Consider the following 25893-nt stretch of genomic DNA (forward strand, 5'->3'; position numbering starts at 1 on the left):
AGCCTACCTGGGTTAGAACCTGGGTTCTGCTATTATTTATTCGTTTACTTATTGCTGTGCTGGATTTTCGTTGCTGTGAGACGGCTTTCTCCAGTTGCGGTGTGAGGCCTTCTCATTTGTGATGGCTTCTCTTGTCGCAGAGCAAAGGCTCTGGGGCATGTGGGCTTCAGTCTTTGCAGCACGCGGGCTCAGAAGTCGTGGTGCACAGGCTTAGTTGCTTCATGGGATGTGAGATCGTCCCAGACCAGGGATCAAACTTATCTCCCCTGCATTGGAAGGTAGATTCTTTACCACTGGACCACTGCTATTTCTTACTGAGTGGACTTAGGTATGTTTAATCTTCCTGTGCTTCACTTCACTTTTTGTAAATTGAGGCTACTAAAATTACCTACCCAAAATGCCGTGATGTACTAAATGAGTTAATAAATCTAACGCACTGAGAACAGTATCTGGCACATAAAGTGTTCAACAGATATTACCTACTGTGATCCTTCCCCAGTACTCCAAGGACTAACTGTGGTTACTTTTGTCAACTACCGAGCACAGGGTACTCTGGTACCCATTGAGCATTAGCTCCCATCCCTCTTCTGAGCAAAAGTAACCTTTGGGGGGTACGATTTGACACTGAAGGGTGTCTTTTGCCATCTCAGGGGAAATCTTGAATATCGGTTGGTTAAATTTTCTTTTTTTTACTCTTTTTTCAATGTTTAAAAAATGCCTTACTAACAGAATTACAAAGCACAAAGGGAAACCCTAACACTGGCTATCAGATACTACTCCTCTTGGTCCCCATCAGGCCTTTTCTTTGAAAAGCCCTCATTCCGTTTATTTCCCCCAAAACAGTAATTTCTTTCACTAACAGACTCACAGACTTAAAGAATAAACTTATGGTTGCCCGGGAGAAGGATGGCGGGGAGGGGGAGTTGCGGAGTTTGAAATTGACATGTACACACGACTATATTTAAAATGGATACCCAACAAGGACCTACTGTACAGCGCAGGGAACTCTGTTCAGTGTGATGAGGCAGCCTGGATGGGAGGGCAACTGTGGGGTAGAATGGATACATGGATATGCATGGCTGAGCTCCTTTGCTGTGCACCTGAAACTCTTACAACATTGTTAATCAGCTATATTCCAATAAAAAGTTAAAAAAAAAAAAAAAGAATTCCCTTCACTGACTTCACTGATGACCCCTGTCTCTGTATCAGCCTGGGCAGCAAGAGCAGTAAACACAAGCGTCTCAGTAGAGACGCCCTTTGCGCCCCTGTGGGACTACCTTTCACATTCTTGTGCAGACTCCTTTTCCCCTTCATTCTCTCTGTTTCTCTGCACCGCAGTAGGATATAGGCTTCATTTCTTTTCCTTTCAACCATTTTAGTGATGCTACCCTCTGCTTTTCTGCAGAAACAGTAAGAAAGCTCCTCCCAACAGCCCATCTTATCTACTGCGGGTTGGGGGAAGGGGATAAAACTTTCCCATCCTCCTTTTCCTTCTGCTGAGGCTTCCCCTCCCATTTCCCCCTTGGAATGACCCACCTTTCTCCCTGAGAGGGGCTGAAGAGTTCCTCGGGAAGGGGCCACAGGTCTGACAGGGTTGTTAGCCTTCTCAATGACACTTCAATCACATTGCCTTAATATTCCAGACAGAATGCGGGGAGAATTCGAACTTCTAAAAAAAGTTATCTGCCAAGAGTTAACTTTTTTCAGCTCTATGAAATCCTCCCCACAAAACCTCATTCCCCCGTCTCACTCTACTGGTGTACTAATTAATGTTTCTTTTCCCAGCCCCAAATATTCTGCTTGTTTATGTCTATCTACAATGCAGCAGCATCCTGAACGCTGGGGACTCGCTGGCTATGGGAGGGTAAAGATAATGTATAAACAGGAAGTCAACATTTGACATAAAAAAAAAAGAGAGAGTCATTGTAAATATAGTAGGGGTTTCCCATCCTTTGTGGAAACGTGAAAATGTAGCTGCATACTTCTTTCCTAGCTGTAGCTTCCATTCAAGGAGGAAGTTAACATTCAGCACCAGTCTGTGTGCTTAACCACAGGTTCATTCATTCATTTGGCAAATATTTATTGTACATAAGGCAGGATACAGGCGTTGTGCCAGGCAGTAAAGTTGGGTACAGAGATAAGGAAGTTTTCATGCCCTTAAAGAACTGAAAGACAAATAAATGAAGAGATAGTTGCAAAATAAGATGGGTAGGTGCTGCTGCTGCTGCTGCTGCTGCTGCTAAGTTGCTTCAGTTGTGTCCGACTCTGTGCAACCCCATAGACGGCAGCCCACTAGGCTCCCCTGTCCCTGGGATTCTCCAGGCAAGAATAGTGGAGTGGGTTCCCATTTCCTTTTCCAATGCATGAAAGTGAAAAGTGAAAGTGACGTCTCTCAGTCGTGACAGACTCTTATCAACCCCATGGACTGCAGCCTACCAGGCTCCTCTGTCCATGTGATTTTCCAGGCAAGACTACTGGAGTGGGCTGCCATTGCCTTCTCCGTGGTAGGTGCTATGCTGGAGGAATTAACAAGTGGTATGGGAGCAGGGTGCTAACATATGTAGGATGGAGGCATTTATCAGCAATGATGGGTATCTACTAGGTATGTGCCCGGCAGTACTGGGAAGACAATGAACATGAAACAAACTTCCAGTCTTCGCGGAGTTTACCTTCTAGTGAAGGACAGGCAGTAATAAAAAGCTGTAAGATCAGAATGCAGGATAGTGGTGTGGAAGGCAATCTGAGTTGGGTCTGGAAGGATAAACAGGTGTTAGGAAACGAGAACATTCCATATTTTAAACTAAAAGAAACCCTGGGATAGAGGAGAGACAGCTGGAGGGGAGCGAATTCGGAGGTGGGAACGGATGAAGAAGAGCCTGAAATATTTTGAAAGGAAGTTATAAGGAGTATGGGGTGTATGTTAGCCTCTCAGTCGAATCCGACTTTTTGTGACCCTAAGGACTGTAACCGACCAGACTCCTCTGTCCATGGAATTCTCCAGGCAAGAATACTGGAGTGGGTTGCCATTCCCTCCTCCAGGGGGTCTTCCCAAGCCAGGGATTGAACCTGGGTCTCCTGCATTGCACGCAGATTCTTTAACCATCTGAGCCACCAGGGAAGCCCTGTAAGGAGTATGAGTAGGTACAACACAGGGGTGATGGGAGGGACAGGATCTTATTTCCAACACAAGAGTTCGGAAGAGGAATCATTCATTGGTTGTCAGACCCGGAAGGGACATTAAGAGGTCAAGAATGATCATAGCCCTCTTATTTTACAAATGAAAAGAGAGCAAGACTCGGGGAGGGCGCAGGAACTTGTCTCGAGTTTTGGGGGGCACGAACAGGTCCCCTCCGTTTTCTACACGACTCTGCGCAGCCCTCTGTGCCGGACAAGCAGCTGGGGGAGGCCGCCTGGCGGGGAAGGCGGCCCGGGTCTGGGGTGGCGGCGCACACCGCCCCCTCCCGGGGCTTCTCCGCAAGGTCGCGCCGCGGGGCCCCCTCCCAGCTGCGCCGCTGGCAGCCGCGCGCGGGGGCTCCCCGGGGGCCGGCCCGCGGCCTGGGCGAACTGGGAGGGCGACTGCCGCCGCCTTCCCCCCCCCCCCCCCGCCCCAGTCCACCTGTCGCCCTCCGCCGCCGGGAGGGGGACTCTCTGGCTGCGTGACCCGCGCGTTCAGCCTCGCCCGGGCGGGATCTCCGCGCGGGGGTCCCCGGGCCGCCGGGCGGGCCGAGCCCTGCGATTGGCGGAGAAGTCGCAGCGTCTCCAGCGACGCCCTTTCGCCGGCGCTCCCGGCGGCCGGGACCCTGTCCCCGGCACCCCCGCCCACCCCGCGGCCCCACCCTTCCTCCGGCGCCCGCCTCCTCCTCTCGGCGGGGTCCGGGCAGGGCCGGCGCGCCGCGGACAAGCACCGGTGGGCGCAGCCGGGGCCCCGCGCTCTGAGCCATGGGAGGCGCCCACTCTCAGAGCCCGAGGGGCCGGGAGCCGACCGCGGAGAGGTCCCCGAGACCCCGAGAGACCGCGTGAGTCCCAGCACCCCCTACTCCCGCCCCCCCAGACCTCCGAGGCCGCTGTTCGGGGCTTTGAGTGTCGGCTCGGGATGGGAGCGCACGGCGCCCCGTCCCACCCGGGCTGGGAAAGTGGGGACTCCCGCGCGCGCCTGCAGGGCGCAGGGGTGGGCCGGGTGGGACGTCCCGCCCCGAGCCTCACCTGCGGGGCCCGCGGGACGCACGACCACGACCCCATGGGGACAGTATCGCCGCCAGGCGGGCTGCTGACCCGCGCCCGCCCTTGCTGAGCCCGGGGCGGAGGGAGGCGGGGATTAGAGGACCCCGAAGTTTTCCAGACTCGTCCAAGCAGGAACACACACGTGTCCTCAAGGGCTCAGAAACACCCCCGAGATGGAGCCAGTTGCTGCAGGAGTAGAGATTAGAAAGGGACTCTAGTCGCAAAGATAACTCGGCTCGTGTTGGCCTTCAGGGTCCAGGAACTTGATGCCGTGCTCGTTGTTCGCAAGAACTCCCTCTTGTTTGCTCCGAGGGCTTCGAGATGATCTCAGAGAAAGGACTGTATTGTAGCGGCAGCAATTAGGCTTTTGTTCTGGGACAGCAACAACTGGGGACACCAAGTACTGAAATGCAAGTTTCGAAGGGCCATTTTTAGGAACGTGATTTAGAGCAAGTTGCTGCGGTTTGAAAGATGGCCTTGCTGTCTTATCACAGAGAGGATGTGTTGATGATAATTATTTATCTGAGAACCCAAGCCATCTTTAAGCGTTTAATTAAAAATGTTTAAAGTGTGTGTGTGTGTCTTGGAGGTAATGTCAAAGAATCCATACTCTATTTTAATTCAGCCAGTGCCAAAGCTGTTTAGTTTGAGAAAGATACACTTAGCCATCACATACAGACAGCCTGGGCCATGGGAGGGGCCTCTTTGGATTCTCTTTTCAAGACAAAGTAATTTCCAGAATATCCAGATGATAGACGTGTAAGGTGTTCCTCCTGATGGTTTACATATGTTCTCGAATCTAAACTTAGTCCAGGCATCTTATTAACCGTAAAAATAGTTGAGAATTATTGAGTAGATTAAAAATGTGCCAAACCCTGTTCTAAATACTCTGCGTGTTAGTCCCCAAGAACACTGAATTCGTTTCTGTTATGACCCTCATTTTATTGGTGAGGAAGCTGAAATATCAATACAAAGAGAAGTGACTTGTTCAAGGTCACAGAGCTACAAAGTAGGGGACCGAGAGTCTGATTCCAGAGGTCCTGCTGCAGCCATTTCCCACGGGAATGTTGGGATTGATTTTAGGAAACAAACTTTTATCTCAGCAGGCAGAACACACCCCACTTTTTCCTTTAATTCCTCGCAAATGAGGGGGAAATCTGAATTAGCAATGCTTATAGCTAATGAGAAAAAAATTGCCAAAGTTGATTTAAGTTTATAAAAAGCAAAAGTAAGGGATGCCTCTGGTGGTCCAGTGGTTAAGACTTTGCCTTCCAGTGCAGGGGATGAGAGTTCGATCCGTGGTTTGGGAACTAAGCTTTCATGAGGCAGGAGCAGGTTGTGGGGGGTATGGTGGGTATGAGGCAGCTAAGCCCCTGCACTGCAACTACTGAACCCCCCTCTGGAGATCCCTGGGCCACAGCTAAGACCCAGTGCAGCCAAACAAATAAATATTAAATAAACAAGCAAATAGAAGAGGCAGTGTAATAACTGAGATGATGTTCAGAGTTCGAGAGGCAGATTGCCCGGGGTTGAATTCTAGGCTCTCCTCCTTCGTATCTGGAGCTCTTTTATCTGGTCCTTAACCTCTCTGAGTCTGCTTCCTTGTATGTAAACTGGGAATGATGACAACGTCCACTTCACAGGCTGCTCTGAGGATGACATAAAGATCATGTATTTATATGAAAACCAAGCTAATAGGTTTTATCTCTGAGCAGTAAGTTGTTTTAGCCAAGGATGACGGTTGACTATTTAATCTTGGTGAGCATGTGGCTGGTGTAACTCAAAAGTAAATATTTAAATCGTTCTCTGATAGGATGCTGGAGAAATGAACTCAGGGCTTTTTGTGCTGGATTCAGCTGTCCAGGTGAGGAATTGATTCTCGATTGTCAGATTATCCTGTGCTTTTGCAACAGAGGATCTCTTTCTCAAAGGAGATTCTGCACATGCCTTATATATTTACCAAAGCTTGCCTAAAAATAATCATTAAAGCCATCTTTGGTCTAAGCCTAGGAATACCACCCAGGAATGCCCTACTCTGCTGGAATGAGGGCATTAAGAAGGACATAAACACATGTGGGCTGTGTTGAGAGTTTCGGCCTCATCAGAGTGTACAGGCTTAATGAGTCAGCCCTACAAACCACTTGGCACAGACCGGGTGAAAGATGAGAAATATGGGCTTTGATGCCTATGATATACATGAAAAGCGAAAAGCATGCTTTTTATCCTGCCTCGTTCGGATGTACAGCCACAAGTGTCTCCACGGTCATTGTTAATGTCACCGGCTACAGATTTCCTGCCGGATACATGGCAGCCACGGATAACACTGACCTCAAGGAAGTTCCCCTGCTCATGCTGTTACATTTTCAAAATCTATTGTTTCTTTTTTAAAAAAATAAAAATACACGAAAATCTCACAAGTGATGTGTAAATACTGGCATTTGTCTTTTGAGGGAGAAAAGTATTTCAGAATGCTCACAATTTATATTTTAGAAGAATTTAATCAAGCATGAAATTTAACCAGGTAAATCTGTCTTAACAGAGTTCTACTATGAAATATCAACACATATGGGGGACTTCCCTGGTGGTCCAGTGGTTGAAACTCCACACTGCCAGTGTAGAGGGCAAGGGCTCAATCCCTGGTCGATGAACTAAGATCCCGCACACCATGAAGTGCAGCCAATAAATAAAATAAAATTACTTTAAAAAAGAAAGGTAAACAAGTATGGACATGTATGAAGAGAAAGTTCTGATTTTAAGATAAAACTGATCATTATGGAAAATTATAGCTCTATAAGCTTGTAGGAAGGTCTACCTTCCCTAAACCGGAGGAAGCAAGTGAGTTGACTTTGGTAAAAGGTACAGGGAAGTGTCATTTCAGTTATTCAGGGAGGCTGCACAGACAGTGATTAAGAGCAGAAGCTGCGGATCAGGCAGACCTGGGCGGGAATTCCAGCAGTAGCTTAGTTCAGGAAGCTTTGGAAAGTAATCATTTAACTCTTCAGTTGGGCAGATGTCCACATCTTTAAAATGGCAATAATAATCATACCTACCTTATGAACTAGTGTGTATTATTAGCGCAGGGTTGGTACCTAAAGCGTGCTTGCTTACCTGAGTTATTAATACATTCCCATGTATCAGTTCAGTTCAGTTGCTCAGTCGTGTCCGACTCTTTGCGACCCCATGAATCGCAGCACACCAGGCCTCCCTGTCCATCACCAACTCCCAGAGTTCACCCAGACTCAGGTCCATCGAGTCAGTGATGCCATCCAGCCATCTCATCCTCGGTCATCCCCTTCTCCTCCTGCCCCCAATCCCTCCCAGCATCAGAGTCTTTTCCAATGAGTCGACTCATCGCATGAGGTGGCCAAAGTACTGGAGCTTCAGCTTTAGCATCATTTCTTCCAAATAAATCCCAGGGCTGATCTCCTTCAGAATGGATTAGTTGGATCTCCTTGCAGTCCAAGGGACTCTCAAGAGTCTTCTCCGACACCACAGTTCAAAACTATCAATTCTTCGGCGCTCAGCCTTCTTCACAGTCCAACTCTCACATCCATACATGACCACAGGAAAAACCATAGCCTTGACTAGACGGACCTTAGTTGGCAAAGTAATGTCTCTACTTTTGAATATGCTATCTAGGTTGCTCATAACTTTTCTTCCAAGGAGTAAGCATCTTTTAATTTCATGGCTGCAGTCACTATCTTCAGTGATTTTGGAGCCCCCCAAAAATAAAGTCTGACACTGTTTCCACTGTTTCCCCACCTATTTCCCATGAAGTGTTGGGACCAGATGCCATGATCTTCGTTTTCTGAATGTTGAGCTTTAAGCCAACTTTTTCACTCTCCACTTTCACTTTTATCAAGAGGCTTTTTAGTTCCTCTTCACTTTCTGCCTTAAGGGTGGTGTCATCTGCATATCTGAGGTTATTGATATTTCTGGTATTCCCATGTATATGTACCTATAAACCAGGTGCTGTGCTTGCTTCTGTGGGATGTATATTTTGAGTAAGGCTGAGATCAGTCCTGGGCGTTCTTTGGAAGGACTGATGCTAAAGTTGAAACTCCGATACTTTGGCCGCCTCATGAGAAGAGTTGACTTATTGGAAAAGACTCGGATGCTGGGAGGGATTGGGGGCAGGAGGAGAAGGGGATGACAGAGGATGAGATGGCTGGATGGCATCACTGAATTGATGGACATGAGTTTGAGTGAACTCTGGGAGTTGGTGATGGACAGGGAGGCCTGGAGTGCTGCAATTCATGGGGTTGCAAAGAGTCAGACACGACTAAGTGACTGAACTGAACTGAGTCTGTTCTGGGGCCCTTCCAGGTGGCTCTAGTGGTAAAAAAAAAAAAAGAAAAAAGAAAACCTGCCTGCCAATGCAGATGTGGGTTTGACTCCTGGGTCAAAAAGATCCCCTGGAGGAGGGCATGGTAACCCACTCCAGTATTCTTGTCTGGAAAATCCCATGGACAGAGGAGCCTGGAGGGCTACAGTCTGTAGGCTTGCAAAGAGTCAGACACAACTGAAATGACTTAGCACCCACCCACAACTCTCTTCTAAGGGGAAGGTTGACTTGCGTGCTAATTCATCGAGGCCTCTTGGAGAACCAAGACTGGCTCTTTCGAATTAACTTTTTCCTCAATTAATTTCCGTTTTCCAGAAGAAGCACTGTCCTGAGAATGGCCCTGTGTTTGGGGATGTGGTAGTTTGGTGAAATATTTGAAAACACTGACTCCTGAGTTGAACTGTTTTTGGCAATGGGGCCAAGATGGGTTTTCTAAGAGCAGTAAATAATTTGTGGAGCGGTTTGGACAGTGACATAAAGCAGAACCTATTTTTCCGTAAGGACTGTGGTGTGTAACTAACTCATCTAGGGCGTGTTGAGTTTGTCCATGAGGAATGAACCATAATGCACTTGTCAACGCTTTCAGTTAAATTTCTAGGGCAATCTTGGTTTGCATTTGGAATATATTCTAATGGATTAGATTATGGGCAAAGTCAGGAGTTTCTGAGAACTGGAGTGTTTTTGCCTTGGGGTTTTCTGATCACGTGAATTACATGCAGGTTCTATAAAGGTCTCATGAACTGCAGAGATAGCAACAACAACAGAGATAGCAACAACAAAAGATAGAGCCTTTTGATGAATGCAAGTCCTGACATAAAGAGGTGCTGGCTTTGAAGTTTTAGACACAAGCAAACAGGATTCAAAACAATTAATCTTAGAAGGCAATGTACTTGAAACCCATGGCTTTCAAATTCATAATGTTGTTCACCGCTCAATTTTTACTGTCATTGAAAACATTTCTGTCTCCAGTTGCTGTAGAAATTTTTCGAAACTGTTTTAGTGTACAGTTAAGAGAGAGACTTAGAGTCAGTTTGTGGAAAAGATCCAGAAAAACCTGCTCTATGAAAAAATGTTAAAAGAAGTACTTAGCTTGAAGGAGAGACTGGTGACATGGTAGAAATATATAATTTTTAGAGGATGTTGGCTGCCTCTCTCTCTCTGGTGAAGTCAGCCCCCCCAGGAAATGGTTTGCATTGCAAGACATGGGAATTATTTGTGTGTGTATGTTGAGTTTAGATAGCACAGCTTCTAGACAGTGAGGGTAGCTGATATACTAAACAAAAGTTACTAAGGGAAGAAAAATCCCTTTTTGCAAATCATTAAAAGGTAAGAGAGATACTCTCTCAAGGGTTGAGACTCCAAGGAGGTTCTGGTCTGGTTTTGCTCAATTGCTTCTTTCTTTGAGCGTCAGTGCTTCCCCACCCTTAACTCCACCCCACAGCTTCTCCCGGCTGGTGTGTATTTCGTGTCAAAAATCAAGAGGTGGGGGGAGCGGGGCGGATGGGCACAGCTGCTGGTGTCCTGGGCTAGCGAAGCGGGTTATTTAATATCTTTGTTGGCTGGTAGCCAGAGTGGGCTGCACGCTGTGTGAATTTGTTCACCCCAGGTCAGGAGATGAACCGGTAGCATCCTGAATGGCCATGGAACGTACCATGCAGGTCCATGTTCTGAAACTTGCTTTGAGTCCTATAGGATGCTTTTTTTTTTTTTGCAATTTTATATTGTAAAGTATATGTAAGATCAAATCCACAATTTTAATCATTTTTGTGTCCAATTGAGTCCACTGAGCATGTTGTGTTACTGTCAGAAGTATCCGTTCACACTTTTTCATCATCCCAAAGAGAAGCTCTGCGGTCCAGTAAAGAATCACGCCCCTTACTTCCATCCCCCAGCCACCAGTGACCTCTATTCTACTCTATGTCTCTATTTATCTGTTAAATAGAGTCATTGAAAACATTTAGGTCCCCAGTTGCTGTAGAAATTTTTTGAACATCCATTGAAACTGTCATATAAGTGGAATCATAGAATATTTGGGAATCATAGAATATTTGTCCTTTTATGGCTGGCTTAGTTAACTTAGAATCATGTCCTGAAGGTTCACTCATGTGTAGCATGTTTCAGAGTTTCATTCCTTTGACTGGCTTAATAATATTCCTGTGTATGTAGAGACCACATTCTGTTTATCTGTTAATCTCTTGATGGACACTTGGGTTGCCTACACTTTTTGGCAGTTGTAAATAGTGCCGATACGCACACTGATGTGCAAGTATCTGATTGAATACCTGATTTCAGTTCTTTGTGGGTATTTGCTAAGGAGTAGGCAATGGCACCCACTCCAGTACTCTTGCCTGGAGAATCCCATGGATGGAGGAGCCTGGTAGGCTGCAGTCCATGGGGTCGCTAAGAGTCAGACTCGACTGGGTGACTTCACTTTCACTTTTCAGTTTCATGCATTGGAGAAGGAAATGGTAACCCACTCCAGTGTTCTTGCTTGGAGAATCCCAGGGATAGGGGAGCCTGGTAGGCGGCCGTCTATGAGGTCGCACAGAGTTGGACACGACTGAAGCAGCTTAGCAGCAGCAACATTGCTGGGTCGCCTGGTAACTCTGGGGCTTCCCAGGTGGTACAGTTCAGTTCAGTCGCTCAGTCGTGTCCAACTCTGTGTGACCCCATGAATCGCAGCACACCAGGCCTCCCTGTCCATCACCATCTCCCGGAGTTCTCTCAGACTCACATCCATTGAGTCCGTGATGCCATCCAGCCATCTCATCCTCGGTCGTCCCCTTCTCCTCCTGCCCCCAATCCCTCCCAGCATCAGAGTCTTTTCCAATGAGTCGACTCATCGCATGAGGTGGCCAAAGTACTGGAGCTTCAGCTTTAGCATCATTTCTTCCAAAGAAATCCCAGGGCTGATCTCCTTCAGAATGGACTGGTTGGATCTCCTTGCAGTCCAAGGGACTCTCAAGAGTCTTCTCCAACAAAAGCATCGATGTTCAAAAGCATCAATTCTTCGGCGCTCGGCTTTCTTCACAGTCCAACTCTCACATCCATACATGACCACAGGAAAAACCATAGCCTTGACTAGACGGACCTTAGTCGGCAAAGTAGCATCTCTGCTTTTGAATATGCTATCTAGGTTGCTCATAACTTTTCTTCCAAGGAGTAAGCATCTTTTAATTTCATGGCTGCAATCACCAACTGTAGTGATTTTGGAGCCCCCCAAAATAAAGTCTGACACTGTTTCCACTGTTTCCCCTTCTATTTCCCATGAAGTGATGGGACTGGATGCCGTGATCTTCGTTTTCTGAATGTTGAGCTTTAAGCCAACTTTTTCGCTCTCCTCTTTCACTTTCATCAAGAGGCTTTTTAGTTCCTCTTCACTTTCTGCCCTAAGAGTGGTGTCATCTGCATATCTGAGGTTATTGATATTTCTCCCGGCAATCTTGATTCCAGCTTGTGTTTCTTCCAGTCCAGCGTTTCTCATGATGTACTCTGCATAGAAGTTAAATAAGCAGGGTGACAACATACAGCCTTGACGTACTCCTTTTCCTATTTGGAACCAGTCTGTTGTTCCATGTCCAGTTCTAACCGTTGCTTCCTGACCTGCATACAGATTTCTCAAGAGACAGGTTAGGTGGTCTGGTATTCCCATCTCTTTCAGAATTTTGGTACAGTGGTGAAGAATCTGCTGGTAAATGCAGGAGACACAAGAGACACAGGTTTGATATCTTAGTCAGAAAGATCCCCTGGAGTAGGAAATGGCAACCCACTCCAGTACTCTTGCCTGGAGAGTCCCATGGACAGAGGGGCCTGGTGGGCTACAGTCCATGGGTCGCAAAGAGTCAGACACGGTTGAGCACACATGCACTTAGTAACTCTATGTTTAACTTTTGAAGGAACCAGCAAATTGTTTTCCAAATTGTTTACCATTTTACCTTCCTGCCAGTTATGCATGAGGCTTGCCATTTTTGCTCATCTAAGTTAACACAGTTAATAAATATTCTTATAATTATTTGTGTATCTCTGATCAATAATTTAGAACACATTCCTAGAAGTTTAATTATAGAGTAAAAAATGCAAATATTCTAAAGGGTATATTTTGTTATGTATTACTGTATATTGTCAAATTATTCCCCCCAAAGTCATCCCAAATTATACCTCCCACCCCCACACTGCCACTTTCAGCTCAGTTCAGTCGCTCAGTCATGTCTGACTCTTTGTGACCCCATGGACTGCAGCATGCCATGCCTCCCTGTCCAACAACTCCTGGAGTTTACCCAAACTCATGTCTACTGAGTTGGTGATGCCATCCAACCATCTCATCCTCTGTTGTCTCCTTCTTCTCCCATCTTCGACCTTTCCCAGCATCAGGGTCTTTTCAAATGAGTCAGTTCTTCGCATCAGGTGGCCAAAGAATGGCGTTTCAGCTTCAGCATCAGTCCTTCCACTGAATATTCAGGACTGATTTTTAGGATGGACTGGTTAGATCTCCTTGCAGTCCAAGGGACTCTCAAGAGTCTTCTCCAACACCACAGTTCAAATGCATCAATTCTTTGGCGCTCAGCTTTCTTATATAGCCCAACTCTCGCATCCATGCATGACTACCGGAAAAACTATAGCTTTGACTAGATGGACCTTTGTCGGCAAAGTAATGTCTCTGCTTTTTAATATGCTGTCTAGGTTGGTCATAACTTTTCTTCCACTGTCACTTTAGCAGTGTAATAGTATCCTTTCCTATGCTAGGCACTGTCATTTTCAATCTTTGCCAGTTTGGTAAGAGGGAAAAATTATATTCTTGGTTTGACTTTTTACATTCCTTATCAGTGAGGGTGAACCCCCACCTGTATGTTTATTCGCCTTTTTTTTGGCTGCCCTGGGTCTTCACTGCAGCACACAGGCTTTCTCTAGTTTAAAGGCTTGTTCTGGAGCACAAGCCCCAGAGCTCAGGGACTCAGTAGTTGTGGAGCGCGGGCTCAGTTGCCCAGAGACACGTGGCATCTTAGTTCCCTGGCCAGGAGTTGAACCCTCATCCCCTGCATTGGAAGGAAGACTCTTAACCACTGGACCACCAGTGGTTCCTTATCAGCCATTTGTAATTTCTTAATATCTTAATTTCTCTTTGCCAGTTTTGTACCGAGGTACTGATTTTTTCAGGGCATCCCTGGTGGCTCAGATGGTAAAGAATCTCCATTCAATGCGGGAGGAGACCTGGGTTCAATCCCTGGGTCGGGAAGATCCCCTGGAGGAGGGCACGGCAACCCACTTCAGTATTCTCGCCTGGAGAATCCCACGGACAGAGGAGCCTGGAGGGCTACAGTCCATAGCATCATACAGAGTTGGACGTGATCTGAGTGACTTAGTATGCATGCATGCACTAATTTTTCTACATTTTTTTGGTGAGAATTCTTTATACTATGAAGTCAGCTAACATTTGCTGAGCACTTACTATGTTCTTGGAAAATGTTAGTCTCCCATGTGCATTCACTAATATGATTTTTTTAAATTATTTTTTAATTGAAGGATAATTGATTTACAGAATTTTGTTGTTTTTTGTCAAACCTCTTAAAATAACCCAGTGAAAGTATCGCTCAGTCATGTCCGACTCTTTACGACCCCGTGGCCTATACAGTCCATGGAATTCTCCAGGGCAGAATACTGGAGTGGGTAGCCTTTCCCTTCGCCAGGGGATCTTCCCAACCCAGGGATCAAACCCAGGTCTCCCGCATTGCAGGCAGATTCTTTACCAACTGAGATATCAAGGAAGCCCCAAATAACCCAGTGCCAGGGACCAAACTCTTGTCTCTTATGTCTCTTGCATTGGTAGGAGGGTTCTTTACCACTAGTGCCACCTGGGAAGCCCAAGGAAACAGATACAGAGAGGTTAATTAACTTGTCTAGAGTGTCACAGCTGGAGTGACAGAATTGAGATTCAAGCCTAGGCCGCCTGAATCCAGAGACCTACATGCCTGGCTGTTGTCTTAAACAAACCCGTTAACCATTGTCCTCCGTTTTTGTTTTGTTTTGAAGGGGAGGTATTTTGTTCATTAGCTTTTTATTTTAGAACAATTTTGGATTTACAGAAAATTTCAGCAGAACTGCCAAGAGTCCCCATAGATTCCATAAGCAGTTTTCCTTATTATTAACGTCTGATATTACTATGGTACTTTGTTATAGTTATTGAAACCATCACTAATATACTGTTATTAACTAAAGTCCATATTTTATTTAGATTTCCTTAGTTTTTAACCTGACTTTTTTTTTCTGTTCTAGAGCATATTACAGTTAGTAGTCACATTACTTTTTAATATAAAACAACCTATCACGCTTTGCTTTTGGGTTTTTCCCCCTCTGTTTTATACTTAGAGTAAGCTCTTCCCTGTCCTCAAATGAGATAACTCTTTTCTTCTAGTTGTTTCATGAAGTCCTTCTCTTTATAAGAAACCAATTACTCCATCTGAAATTTCTAGAATTACTAGTGTAAGATAGGCTCTAATATGTATTCTTTCAAAATAGATAACCAGTTACTCCAGTACTAGTATTTTTAAATAATCCTTTTTCTCCCCACTGATTTGTAATACTTTTTTTTTTTCTTTTGGCCATGTGGTGCTGCTTGTGGGATCTTAGTTCCCCAACCAGGACTTGAACTCAGGCCCATAGCAGTTAGAGCACCCAGTCCTAGTCACTGGACCACCAGGGAATTCCCTGTGCAGTAACACCATTTAAAAAATTCTTTCCTTCTGTTTAACCCTTGATGGCTTTTTCTCTATTCTCACTCATTCAACAAATTTGAGTTGACCACTTTCTTATGTTCAGGCACTGTGACTGTTATTTATTATTTACATGGAAATTTACAAGGGCCGAGGAAAGCATTTCTAAACGTATAAAATCTGAATATTCATCGATAGTATTAGGGGCAGGACATTTGCCAGAAATTACAGTCCATGGGGTGGCACGACTGAGCGACTTCACTTTCACTTTCATGCATTGGAGAGGGAAATGGCAACCCACTCCAGTGTTCTTGCCTGGAGAATCCCAGGGATGGGAGAGCCTGATGGGCTGCTATCTATGGGGTCACACAGAGTCAGACACGACTGAAGCGACTTAGCAGCAGCAGCAGCAGCAGGACAAGGGGAGGTAACTTGTGAAAGGAGTTTGGGGCAAAAGGACATTAATAACTTAACTTTTCTTGTAGGTCTTACACCACCCTGGGTCACTCTGCAGTACGTCTGAAGGTTTCATTTCAAACAATTTAGCATCCTGTGCAGAAACAGTGGTACCCTCAAATGCTCTCAGGTCACCGCATGCTTTGGCAGGCTCACATTTTTCATGTACTGTCTAGACTTTAGTTTCTGCAGTAACGTGATATAAAGTCCTAGCAGATTTAGATCAAGAATGACAAATGATAACCCACTCTCCTCCCCTTCTCCTGATCATCCACCTCTTCTACCTCTGGAGACTTGGGAACTTTGGAAAGTGTGAGAATCCTTCACTTTGACATTTCTTCATTCTCTGGATTCTTACTGTTAAGGATATTTTGGGTATCTTTATTTTACTTTGTTTTGCTGTGCCTGGTACAATTTCACCTGTAGCCAATCTGATGATGCGTATGCTGTGAATGTTATTAATAGCAATTTTAGGTAAAATAAATTATATTTGGCTTTAAAAAAGAAATTATATTTGGCTTACTTATATTTAGGGGTTAGAATCGTATCTAGTTTCTGAAGACAAGATAGTTCTCTTTCTAATATAACCCATACATCTGTCTTGCACTGCATGTCCCCATAAAAGCCTGATAGCTGGTGAGGATGAGGCCTCTCAGGAACCTGATAAAGACGCTTCACTTTAGAGCAACACCTTTGAAAACTCACTGAGTCAGAGATCCCGTGATAACATAAAACTTATATAGACTTTTTTCAAACAAAAATACACATCCACACAGTACAGAAGAGGCTCCCCCGGTGACTCAGTAGTAAAGAATCTGCCTGGCAGTGCAGGAGATGTGAGTTTGATTCCTGGGTCAGGAAGATCCCCTGGAGGAGGAGTGGCTGGCTGGCAACACACTCCAGGATTCTTGCCTGAGAAATCCCGTGGGCAGAGGAGCCTGGCAGGCCACAGTCCATGGGGCTGCAAAAGAGTCGGACACAACTGAGCAACTGAACAGCAACTAACAGTATAGAAAAGTTACGAGAGTCAGAGATCCTGAGGCGTAGGCATTAGCTTGTTTCATCCTTTCAGGGACCCTGTGAAGTAGGTCTGTTACCTCCATTTTACAGATGAGTAAACTGAGGCTTGGAAAAGTTCAGAAACTAAGGCTGCAGAGCTGGCAGAATTCAAGTGAACCTAGCTGAAAGGAAACAATTACTGGTCATTTCTGGAATGGGTCTACCGTGGAGCAAATTATTAACCAGCTCAGGCTTCTGTTTATATGCTAGAAAATAAGTGTTTATGGGTCTCTCCCTACTGATAACACAATTTCAGGAAAGTAAATATTTGAGAGAAGTAAATGTTTGAAAAATGCAGCCCATTCTGTAGACAAATACCCGAACACTGTGTTGCATTTACACAGGGAGGCTAGAATGCCTCTCTGGGGTTTCTTTGCTGAATTATTTTCATCTGTGAGTCTTCTTTCCTAACAACTGCAAAATGTTATGTTTCCATGGCAACCTCAAAACTGTTCTTAAATAGGGGGTTGAGGAAACAAAACTCAGAAGGCTTGGGCCGGACATAATGGTGGGAAGAGGGCTGACGTTTTTCCCACTGGATATCACCTTCTTGGCGTTTCTCTGAGTCCAGCGGTGTCTGTCCCTTCCCCAGTTGCCTCCTTTGCCTTTTTCGATCCGTGATTCTCTGGTTCCACCACGGGTGAAGCCATGATTCCTGTGAAATGTCCACTGATGGATATTGGGGGAAACAAGTTGTGAATAAAATGGGCCACCTTTACAGGTGATACCTGGGGCTTAGCAGGTTCTATTGAGGACAAGATTAGAACTGAGAGATGTGCCCACATTTCAGGAGTGGCTGGCGGGGAGGAGGAGACAGAGATCCTCAGTGGACTTCGCCTGTTGTCCACCGGCCTGTGGCCGGGTAGAGGGTGCTGTTCTCTAGTTTTCCCACCAGGGGGCGCCAGCCACCATGTGCTTAGTTTCTGGCCTTGGTTGGCCAGAGGTGACCAGGCCGGTCTTTAGCCGGCTCCTTGGCCGGGGGGGATAAAAACCAGAGAGTCTAAGGATGCTAGCTTACATGTGCATGTAGGGGAAAAGGAAACAGACTAGGGAGCGGAGGAGGATGAAGCTGAGGGTTTTGATATTTCCATTTCCTCCTGCTGGCTGGGATCCACCTCTCCTGGGTGTGCTATTTCTCATCACTCCTCCAAACCGCGTGGTTCAGAGCATATTTTTGTGGAAGTCTCCCCCCTCCTTCCCATTGTCCACCGGTTGAACTGCAGTATAAACACCCAGGGTTGGACTCAGACGGGGCTCACTCTGACCTTTTAATGGATAGAAAAACAAAGCTGAAAGAAATGCCCTTCAAAAAAATCTGCTGATTGAATGTGTAACAGAGTTTTCTGACGCCCCCTGGTGGCTACTGTGGAGTTCGGTTTCGTCCTCAGAAAGGGGGAGACCCCACCCCCCACCCCACAGGTCACAGCGTCCCCTTCGACAGGCCCGGGTCATCCCAGCTTCAAGGGCTACCCTTCAGAGACCAAAGCCTAGACAGTTCTAGGACTTGACTGGCTCTTCCAACGTGCCTTTTTCTCACTTTTTTTTGCCTTACACTTTCAAATTCATTTTGTGTTTCCCATTCGGCAATCTTTGCCCAGTTCAAGGCCTTTTTCTTTTAAGGAAAAGTTGTTTTTAATCCATGATAATTGTCTGTTTTGTTTGGTTGATTCCATACCCCTGTTTGGATGGTCAGTGCGACTGGGGAGGGTTTTGTGTTTGGGACTGAAATGCTTGAGTGTGGTGTGTGTGTGACTATGTGTGGCTGAATATATATATATATGTGAGGTGTGTGTGTATGTTGTGAGGTGTGTATGTGCGTCTGTGTGGCAGTGTGCGTGTGTGTTGTGCATAGGTGTGTGTGAGACTGTAGTGTATAGGAGGTGAGTGTATGTGTAGTGTGCATGTGTGTGACTGTGTGTGGGAAGTATGTATATATATATGTGGGGGGGTATGTGACTGTGTATGTGTATATGTGGTATGTGTGAGTGTACATGGGATGTTGTGAGGGTGTGTGGGTGTGTACATATATGTGTGGTGTGTGTGTGTGACTGGGTGAATATATGTGTGTGTTGTGAAGGTGTGTGTGTGCATCTGTGGGTGTGTGTTTGTGTGTGATTAGGTGTGTATGTATATGTGGGATGTGTGTGTGACTGGGTAGGAGGTGAATGTATGTTTATGTGTGGTGTGTGTGAGTTTATGTGGGATGTGAGGGTGTGTGGGTGTGTGTTGTGAAGGGGTGTGTGTGAGATTGTGTAGGTGTGTACATATATGTGGGTGTGTGTGTGACTGTGTAGGAGGTGAATGTGTGTGTACGACTATATGTGAGAGGTATGTGTGACTGAGTGTGTTTATGTGGGATGTTGTGAGGGTGTGTGGGTGTGTACCTATGTGTGGAGTGTGTTGTGAAGGTGTGTGTGTGTGTCTGTGTGTGTGGGTGTTTGTGATTGTCTGTAGGTGTGTGCTTGTGTGTGGGTGTGTACAGATGTGTGTGTGGGGTGTGTGTGTGACTGGGTGTGTTTATGTATGGTGTGTGTGAGTTTATGTGGGATGTTGTGAGGGTGTGTGGGTGTGCACCTATATGTGTGGAGTATGTTGTGAAGGTGTGTGTCTGTGGGGGGGTGTTGTGATTGTGTGTAGGTGTGTGATGGTGTATGGGTGTGTACAGATATGTGTGTGGTGTGTGCGTGTGACTGAGTGTGTTTATGTGTGGTGTGTGTGAGTTTATGTGGGATGTTGTGAGGGTATGTGGGTGTGTGTTGTGAAGGGGTGTGTGTGGGTGTGTGTGTGAGATTATGTAGGTGCGTACGTATATGTGGGTGTGTGTGTGACTGTGTAGGAGGTGAATGTATGTGTATGACTATATGTGAGAGGTATGTGTGTATATGTGTGTGGGGTGTGCATGTGACTGTGTTTATGTGTGGTGTGTGTGTTTATGTGGGACGTTGTGAGGGTGTGTGGGTGTGTACATGTGTGTTGTGTGTTGTGAAGGTGTGTGTCGGGGGGTGTTTGTGATTGTGTGTAGGTGTGTGCTTGTGTGTGGGTGTGTACAGATGTGTGTATGTGTGTGAAGGAGGCCCGGTGGTGCCAGCCCTGACTTGCTGGAGCGTCCTTTGTCACGGAGCGGTGACCCTTTCACACACACACACGTGTCCAGAGGCGCAGCTTCCCCGCTGGGCTGACGGTCCGCGGTGAGTCTGGTGTGGAGCGTGAACACCCCACTGACCCATCAAATCCCGCGTTCTCCCTTTCTTTACGAAGCGCGGAGGGGATTTCTGGCGCGTCCTTGTTCGCCAGCCTGAAACTCTCTCCGGGTCCCACGTCTCCCCGGCCCGCGGCCCCTCCTCGCTGCCTGTCCGCACGCATCGCCCTCACGCGGTCGAAAGCCCTCTATGGAAGCTGAGTCGTGTCACTTCCTTTTTCGGTCAGCCTGGAGCTCTCCTGCACTTGCATCACTCGAGTGTGTGCAGCACATCAGTTCCTCGCGCTGTGTGGTCTGTAACGCGTCTGCTTTATGTGTCTGGAGTTCAGAGAGTGCCAGCGGGGCCCTGGGTCCGCCCCATAGACGCTCTTGAACAAGTCAGTTTCATCAAAGTGTGGACGCTGAGATAAAAACCATCCTGAATATCTTATTTGAGAACAAGAACAACAACAACAATCAGCATCCAAGGGGAAAAGTGAAGGTCCCAGCACAAGGGCAGGTGATGGCTCTGAGTTAGGGAAGTTCTGCGCATTTGGCCCTTGATGGTGTTGGCAGGGGGGGCAGTTCCGGGGAACGTCGGAGACTGAGCTTGCCCCAACAGACACCGGGAGCCCTGGAGTGAGGCTGAGGAATGTTGCCACGCGGCCTCCACACATCCACCCCGGCACCCGCCAGCCTGGGAAATGTGTCTGCCAGCTGTCGCTGCTGAAGGCTTACGGAGTGTCTCAAATAAAGGGATTATGGACCCAGGAGGCTGGTGACTAATGGAAATGCCCATCCTGGTGGCTGATCCCAGCACAGAGTCACGTGTCTGCACGTCCGGTCCCCGAATACGGCTGAAGTGAGCTCAGCCTGTCCCCTGGGGACACAAGTGGCCCCTCTGGGCAGGGGTCAGCACACCCTCTGTCCCTTGGGAATCCTGCAGAAGGGCCTGGATTTGCTGCAGGAAGTAGGAGAGGTAGTGATGGAAGAGTTGAGAGAGGTTGTCCAGGAAACATAAACCTTCGACGGGCTTGGGTCCTGGGCCCATGGAGGAGCTGAGCTGTCGGAGTGGGAGGACTGGGGAGAGTGGGGGGAGGTGGTGTTGAGTCAGGCCTGAGTCGCTTTCCCACCCCTGTACTAACGAGCCAGACCGCAGGTCCTGAGAGTGGAGGGTCAGATACAAGACAGATTGTGGCTCAAAAAAGGGGACCGATGCTGGGCAGATGAGAACAGGGAGTCCCTTCTCAGCATTGATTTGGCTGTTGTGAGTTAGGTGAGTTTTGTGGTGTTAATTCACAGTCTCTCTCTTTTTAAAAAAGTTTTTATTGGAGTGTGGTTGATTTACAATGTTGTGCTAGTTTCAGATGTACAGCCAAGTGAATCAGACTTAGATATATATATATCCACTCTGTTTTAGCTTTCAGCCCTGTATAGAGTATTGAAAAGAGTTCCCTGTGCTATATGGTGGTGGTGGTGGTTTAGTTGCTAAGTCGTGTCGAGCTTTTTGCGACCCCATGGACTGTAGCCCATCAGACTCCCTGTCCATGGAATTCTCCAGGCAAGAATACTGGAGTGGATTGCCATTTCCTTCTCTAGGGGATCTTCCCGACCCAGGGATGGGTCGCTACCACTGAGCCACCAGGGTCTTAATTAATTATCTACAGAATCTTCTGGACTAAAGGTCCTTAAATGCTGATTTAAGGAGGAAATGTTGAGCATGCTGTTGATCGAAAAGTTTTGTGTCTCCAGTTTAGAAGTTAGGGACATGTTTCTTGTACAGAGAATGAGAGTCTAGTGTGACTGAAATCCCAATGATTGAAGGCATTTCAGCTTCCATCCAGAGTGGTCATCCACTGGATGACCCATGCCCAGAGTTTCTGATTCGACAAGTCCAGCGTGGGGCGTGGGAATTTGCATTTCTAATTCCCAGGTGATGATGCCACCTGGTCAGGGACCCCTCCCCCCTTCATTTTACTAATTTCAGGCAAAGGATTGAAACACTCCACTTACCAAAAAAACAAATAAAGAAAAAAAGGAAGAAAGTTCGCCAGCATTTCAATAAATACAGGACAAGATGTTCAGACTTCATGGATAATCAGATGTGTTCAGATAAAGCATCGCATTCCTTCCCAGTTGCCAGGGTTTTAGAAGATGGACTGACGTGGCCTGGGTGAGGATTTAGGGAAGGGGCTGTCCCCTACTTGCTATTTAAAACTGTGAATCAGTACAGCCTTGCTGGTGGGCAGTCTGGCTCTGTGTCTCCAGGTACAAAATGTGATCTAGAGTTTTAACTCTAGGAAGTAATCCTGTACATGGGACAAGATGTACTATTCATCCCAGTTTCCTTTGTAAGGAGGAACAGTGAACCGCCTAAACATCCCTCCACAGGGAGCAGGTTTTGTAAATCACATAGACACACCAAGGCTTGTTATGCGGCTGAGAGGAGGTGAGAGTGTGGGCTCTGCGAGGTCAGGAAGGGTCTTGGCCCCACTGCCTGAATTCCACTTCCTCCCTTTGGGAGCAGAGCTTGTGATGAAAACAGGAGATGCTGGGAATAAGCCCTTACCGCTAACTGAGAACAGTACATTTATTTTTTAATATATTTTAAAAATATTCTTTTTCATTATGGTCTATCTTAGGAGATGTAAGAGTTGCAGGTTCAGTCTCTGCATCAGAAACATCCCCTGGAGAAGGAAATGGCAACCCACTCCAGTATTCTTGCCTTGGAGGATCCCATGGGCAGGGGAGTCTCGTGGGCTACAGTCCATGGGGTCGCAAACAATCGGACACGACTGAGCGACTAAACACAAACACATTTCTTAATTGGAGGGTAATTGCTTTGGAGTGTTGTATTAGTTTCTATTGTACAACAATGTGAATCAGCTGTAAGTATGCATGTGTGTGCTCAGACACATCAGTCGTGTCCAACTCTTTGCGGCCCCATGGACTGTAGCCTGCCAGGCTCCTCTGTCTATGACATTTCCTAGACAAGAATACTGAAGTGGGTTGCCATGCCCTCTTCCAGGGGATCTTCCCGACCCAGGGATCGAACCTGAGTCTCCTGTGTCTCCTGCATTGCAGGAGGTTTCTTTACCACTGAGTCACAGGGGAAGCCCATTCGTATAAATATATCCCCTCAATATGTATATTTAAATTTTGTTTGTTTAAAAGTACCCATCTGTCTGTCTGTTGTCTGTTTAACTGCTCATCTGTCTGTCTGCTTATCTGTCTGTCTATCTATGCTCATAGTACATGCTTGAGTGTAGGAAAACAGCGTGATTTGGGAGGTTTCTGTCTATTCATCCAGTCGCCACATATTACAGAGCAAATAAAACAAGGTAGACAAGACGCTTTGTGTTCACAGAACACACTTCTGGTTGGGAAAGACAGTAAGTGGAAAAATAGAAATAATTTCATTCCAAGTATAAAAGTTGCTTTAAGAAAAAGATAAAAATGGGGGTGTTGCTCACCATCATCTTAACAGTTGGCTGTTTAGCCAAAAACAGAACTCTGGGTAAGTTTTCCTTTCTTCCTTGTATTTTTCTGTGCCATCCAGAATCCACCGTTTCAAAGACTGTGCTCCTTGATATTCAAGGATCCTCCCCCCGATCACTTGGCTTAAGTCCCACTTGCTGCCGAGCTGGGGCTGCTGACCGCACAGCCCTCAGGCTCCTCCCTCAGCTGGTCCTCAGAGCAGCCTCCCCAACTCCCTGATTCATCCCCACTCGTCCTCCCTCCTCAGCCTCCTGGGCCTCTCTGGGAGGTCCTGCACTTTCCTTATACATCACCCATGACAACTAATAAGTTACACACTTTCTTTGCTTACCGAACTCACCACTGTGCAGGCTCTGTGATGGCAAGAATTGGGTCTGCCTGGGCATTTGTTAAGTGTGTGGGGTAACTGAGTGAAGGAATTCTTACTGAACTCAGGTTCAGCTGCATGCCACTCAAAAGCCAATAATTCAGGAGGCAAGGGTCAATAGAAAGGAAAGGTGCTTTCATCAGAAAAGCTGGCAGTTGCAGGGAGAAGGTGGACTCATGTCCTGAGACCACCTCCAGAGATTCTGCTCAGCCATGACAGTGTTTGGGTTTTTTGGGTTTTTTTTTTTTCAATATTTATTTGGCCATGCCGCATCTTGGTTGTGGCATGAAAGATCTTCCATCTTAGATGTGCTGTGTGTGATCTAGTTCCCTGATCAGGGATCGAACCCAGGCCCCATGCACTGAGAGTGTGGAGTCCTAGCCACTGGACAACTGGAGAAGTTCCTTCTTCCTTTTTTAAGTGTACTTAAAAAAAAATTATTTCTCTGGCTGCATCAGGTCTTAGTTGTGGTGAGTGGGCTTCACCTTGTGGCATGGGGTCAGTAGTTGCTCCACAACATGTAGGATCTTAGTTCCCCGGCCAGGGATCCAACCCACATCCCCTGCATTGGAAGGAAGATTCTTAGCCACTGGACCACTAGGGAAGTCCCTTCCTTTTCTTTATTAAACAAGATCATGTTGCCTTTTCAAACGAGGTGAATTTGGGGAGATGTATCTCTGTTGCTCAGGTCAACTGTGTCCATTGTTCGGGAGGAAGATATTTTCCTCTGCCCTTCAGAGTTCTTCTAGCTAGTCTAGGAATTAAATGGACGTAAGGGCTTCCCTGATAACTCTGTTGGTAAAGAATCAGCCTGCAATACAGGAGGCCCAGGTTCAGTCCCTGGGTGGGGAAGATCCCCTGGAGAAGGAAATGGCAACCCACTGTAGTATTCCTGCCTGGAAAATCCCATGGACAGAAGAGTCTGGCGGGCTACAGTCCATGGGGCCTCAAAGAGTCAGACACGACCGGGCAACTTAACCACCAGCAAGACTGATTAACAGGAGAAAATCAAACAAAAGTTTAGTAACATATGTCCATGGCAGAGACCCCGGAAAGTTGAGCCACTCACCAAAGTGGCAGAAACCCTCACCTTATATACCACCTTTAGCTGAAGATGAGAGAGGATGTTGAAGGTAATGTTTTGGGACTTCAGAGGGATGGAAGGAAAGTCACATCAAGATGGAAAAGCAAATGTTTGGTAAGCAGCTGTGTGCTAGGCCTGTGGAGACACTGGGACCCAGAGAGGACCCTGGTCTTTACGCCCTGTCCCCTGCCACACCAAGCCCACTCTGCAGATGACCCTGGTGACAGCTCTATCCTGGGAAGAGGACCTCTATTTGATATTTTAAAAATAATAATTTTATTTATTTGTTTATTTTTGGCTGCGCTGGGTCTTCCCTGCTGCTTGCAGCTTTCTCTAGTTGCAGCAAGCAGGGGCCACTCTCCAGTTGTGATGCACAGGCTTCTCTTGTTGCGGAACATGGGCTCTGGGCAGCACAGGCTCAGTAGCTGTGGCTCCGGGTCTCTAGAGTGCTGGCTCAGTAGCTGTGGTGAGTGGGCTTAGTTGCTCCCCGGCCTGTGGGATCTTTCCTGACCAGGGATCAAACCTGTGTCCTCTTCCTTGGCCGGCAGATTCTTTACTACTGGACCACCAGGGAACTCCCTATCTGAATGGTTTTAATCAGTTGGGGGAAGGTCAGAATTTCTTCCTGAGTTTTGGGGCCTTGATTATTTTTACCTTAAAGTAATCCACACGCCAAAGAGACATTTTGGGGTAGTGAATTTTGCTTCCCTATAATATCCTTCAGGGTTGGGGAGAAAGCTTAAAATTCAGATGTCCTCCCCAAGAGGTCTGAGTCCCAGCCATGCAGACTTTGGTGCCTGGTACTCCTCAGACGTACTCCTGAACATCGAGGACTCACCTGCCTGTCTGGAAACCTGAATACTGGGCCCAGTGATCTTTGGCAAAGGGCCTTTCCAGCTAAAACTTCCTGTGGTTCTGTGAGATCTGGGGTGCATGCTTAGGCTGGGAGTCAGTGACTTGTTAGTTCAGGAAACAACT

At 46.7% G+C, this 25893-nt stretch overlaps 1 protein-coding gene and 1 long non-coding RNA gene across 30 annotated transcripts in view; both read left to right on the forward strand.

The window, feature by feature from the left end:
- TACC1 (transforming acidic coiled-coil containing protein 1) overlaps nucleotides 1-25893 on the forward strand; it is a 125527-nt gene that overhangs the window by 22695 nt on the left and 76939 nt on the right. For 8 of the 29 annotated variants that reach the window (XM_069572954.1, XM_069572958.1, XM_069572956.1 and 5 more), the window contains exon 1: nucleotides 685-4016. The exons of 14 other annotated variants lie outside the window; for them this stretch is intronic. In XM_069572954.1, coding sequence (XP_069429055.1) covers nucleotides 3278-4016 — 739 coding nt within the window. In that variant the 5' untranslated portion in view covers nucleotides 685-3277. Of the gene's footprint in view, nucleotides 1-684; nucleotides 4017-25893 lie in introns of those variants that run through there. 7 more of the 29 variants (XM_069572964.1, XM_069572976.1, XM_069572981.1 and 4 more) reach the window with 3 other exon arrangements.
- On the forward strand, nucleotides 13721-16237 carry LOC138430937 (uncharacterized). The gene is made up of 2 exons (XR_011253453.1): nucleotides 13721-13962; nucleotides 15759-16237. It is a non-coding gene; the product is annotated as an uncharacterized lncRNA (long non-coding RNA).

Source organism: Ovis canadensis, chromosome 26 (genome assembly GCF_042477335.2).
Source record: "Ovis canadensis isolate MfBH-ARS-UI-01 breed Bighorn chromosome 26, ARS-UI_OviCan_v2, whole genome shotgun sequence".
Taxonomy (NCBI): domain Eukaryota; kingdom Metazoa; phylum Chordata; class Mammalia; order Artiodactyla; family Bovidae; genus Ovis; species Ovis canadensis.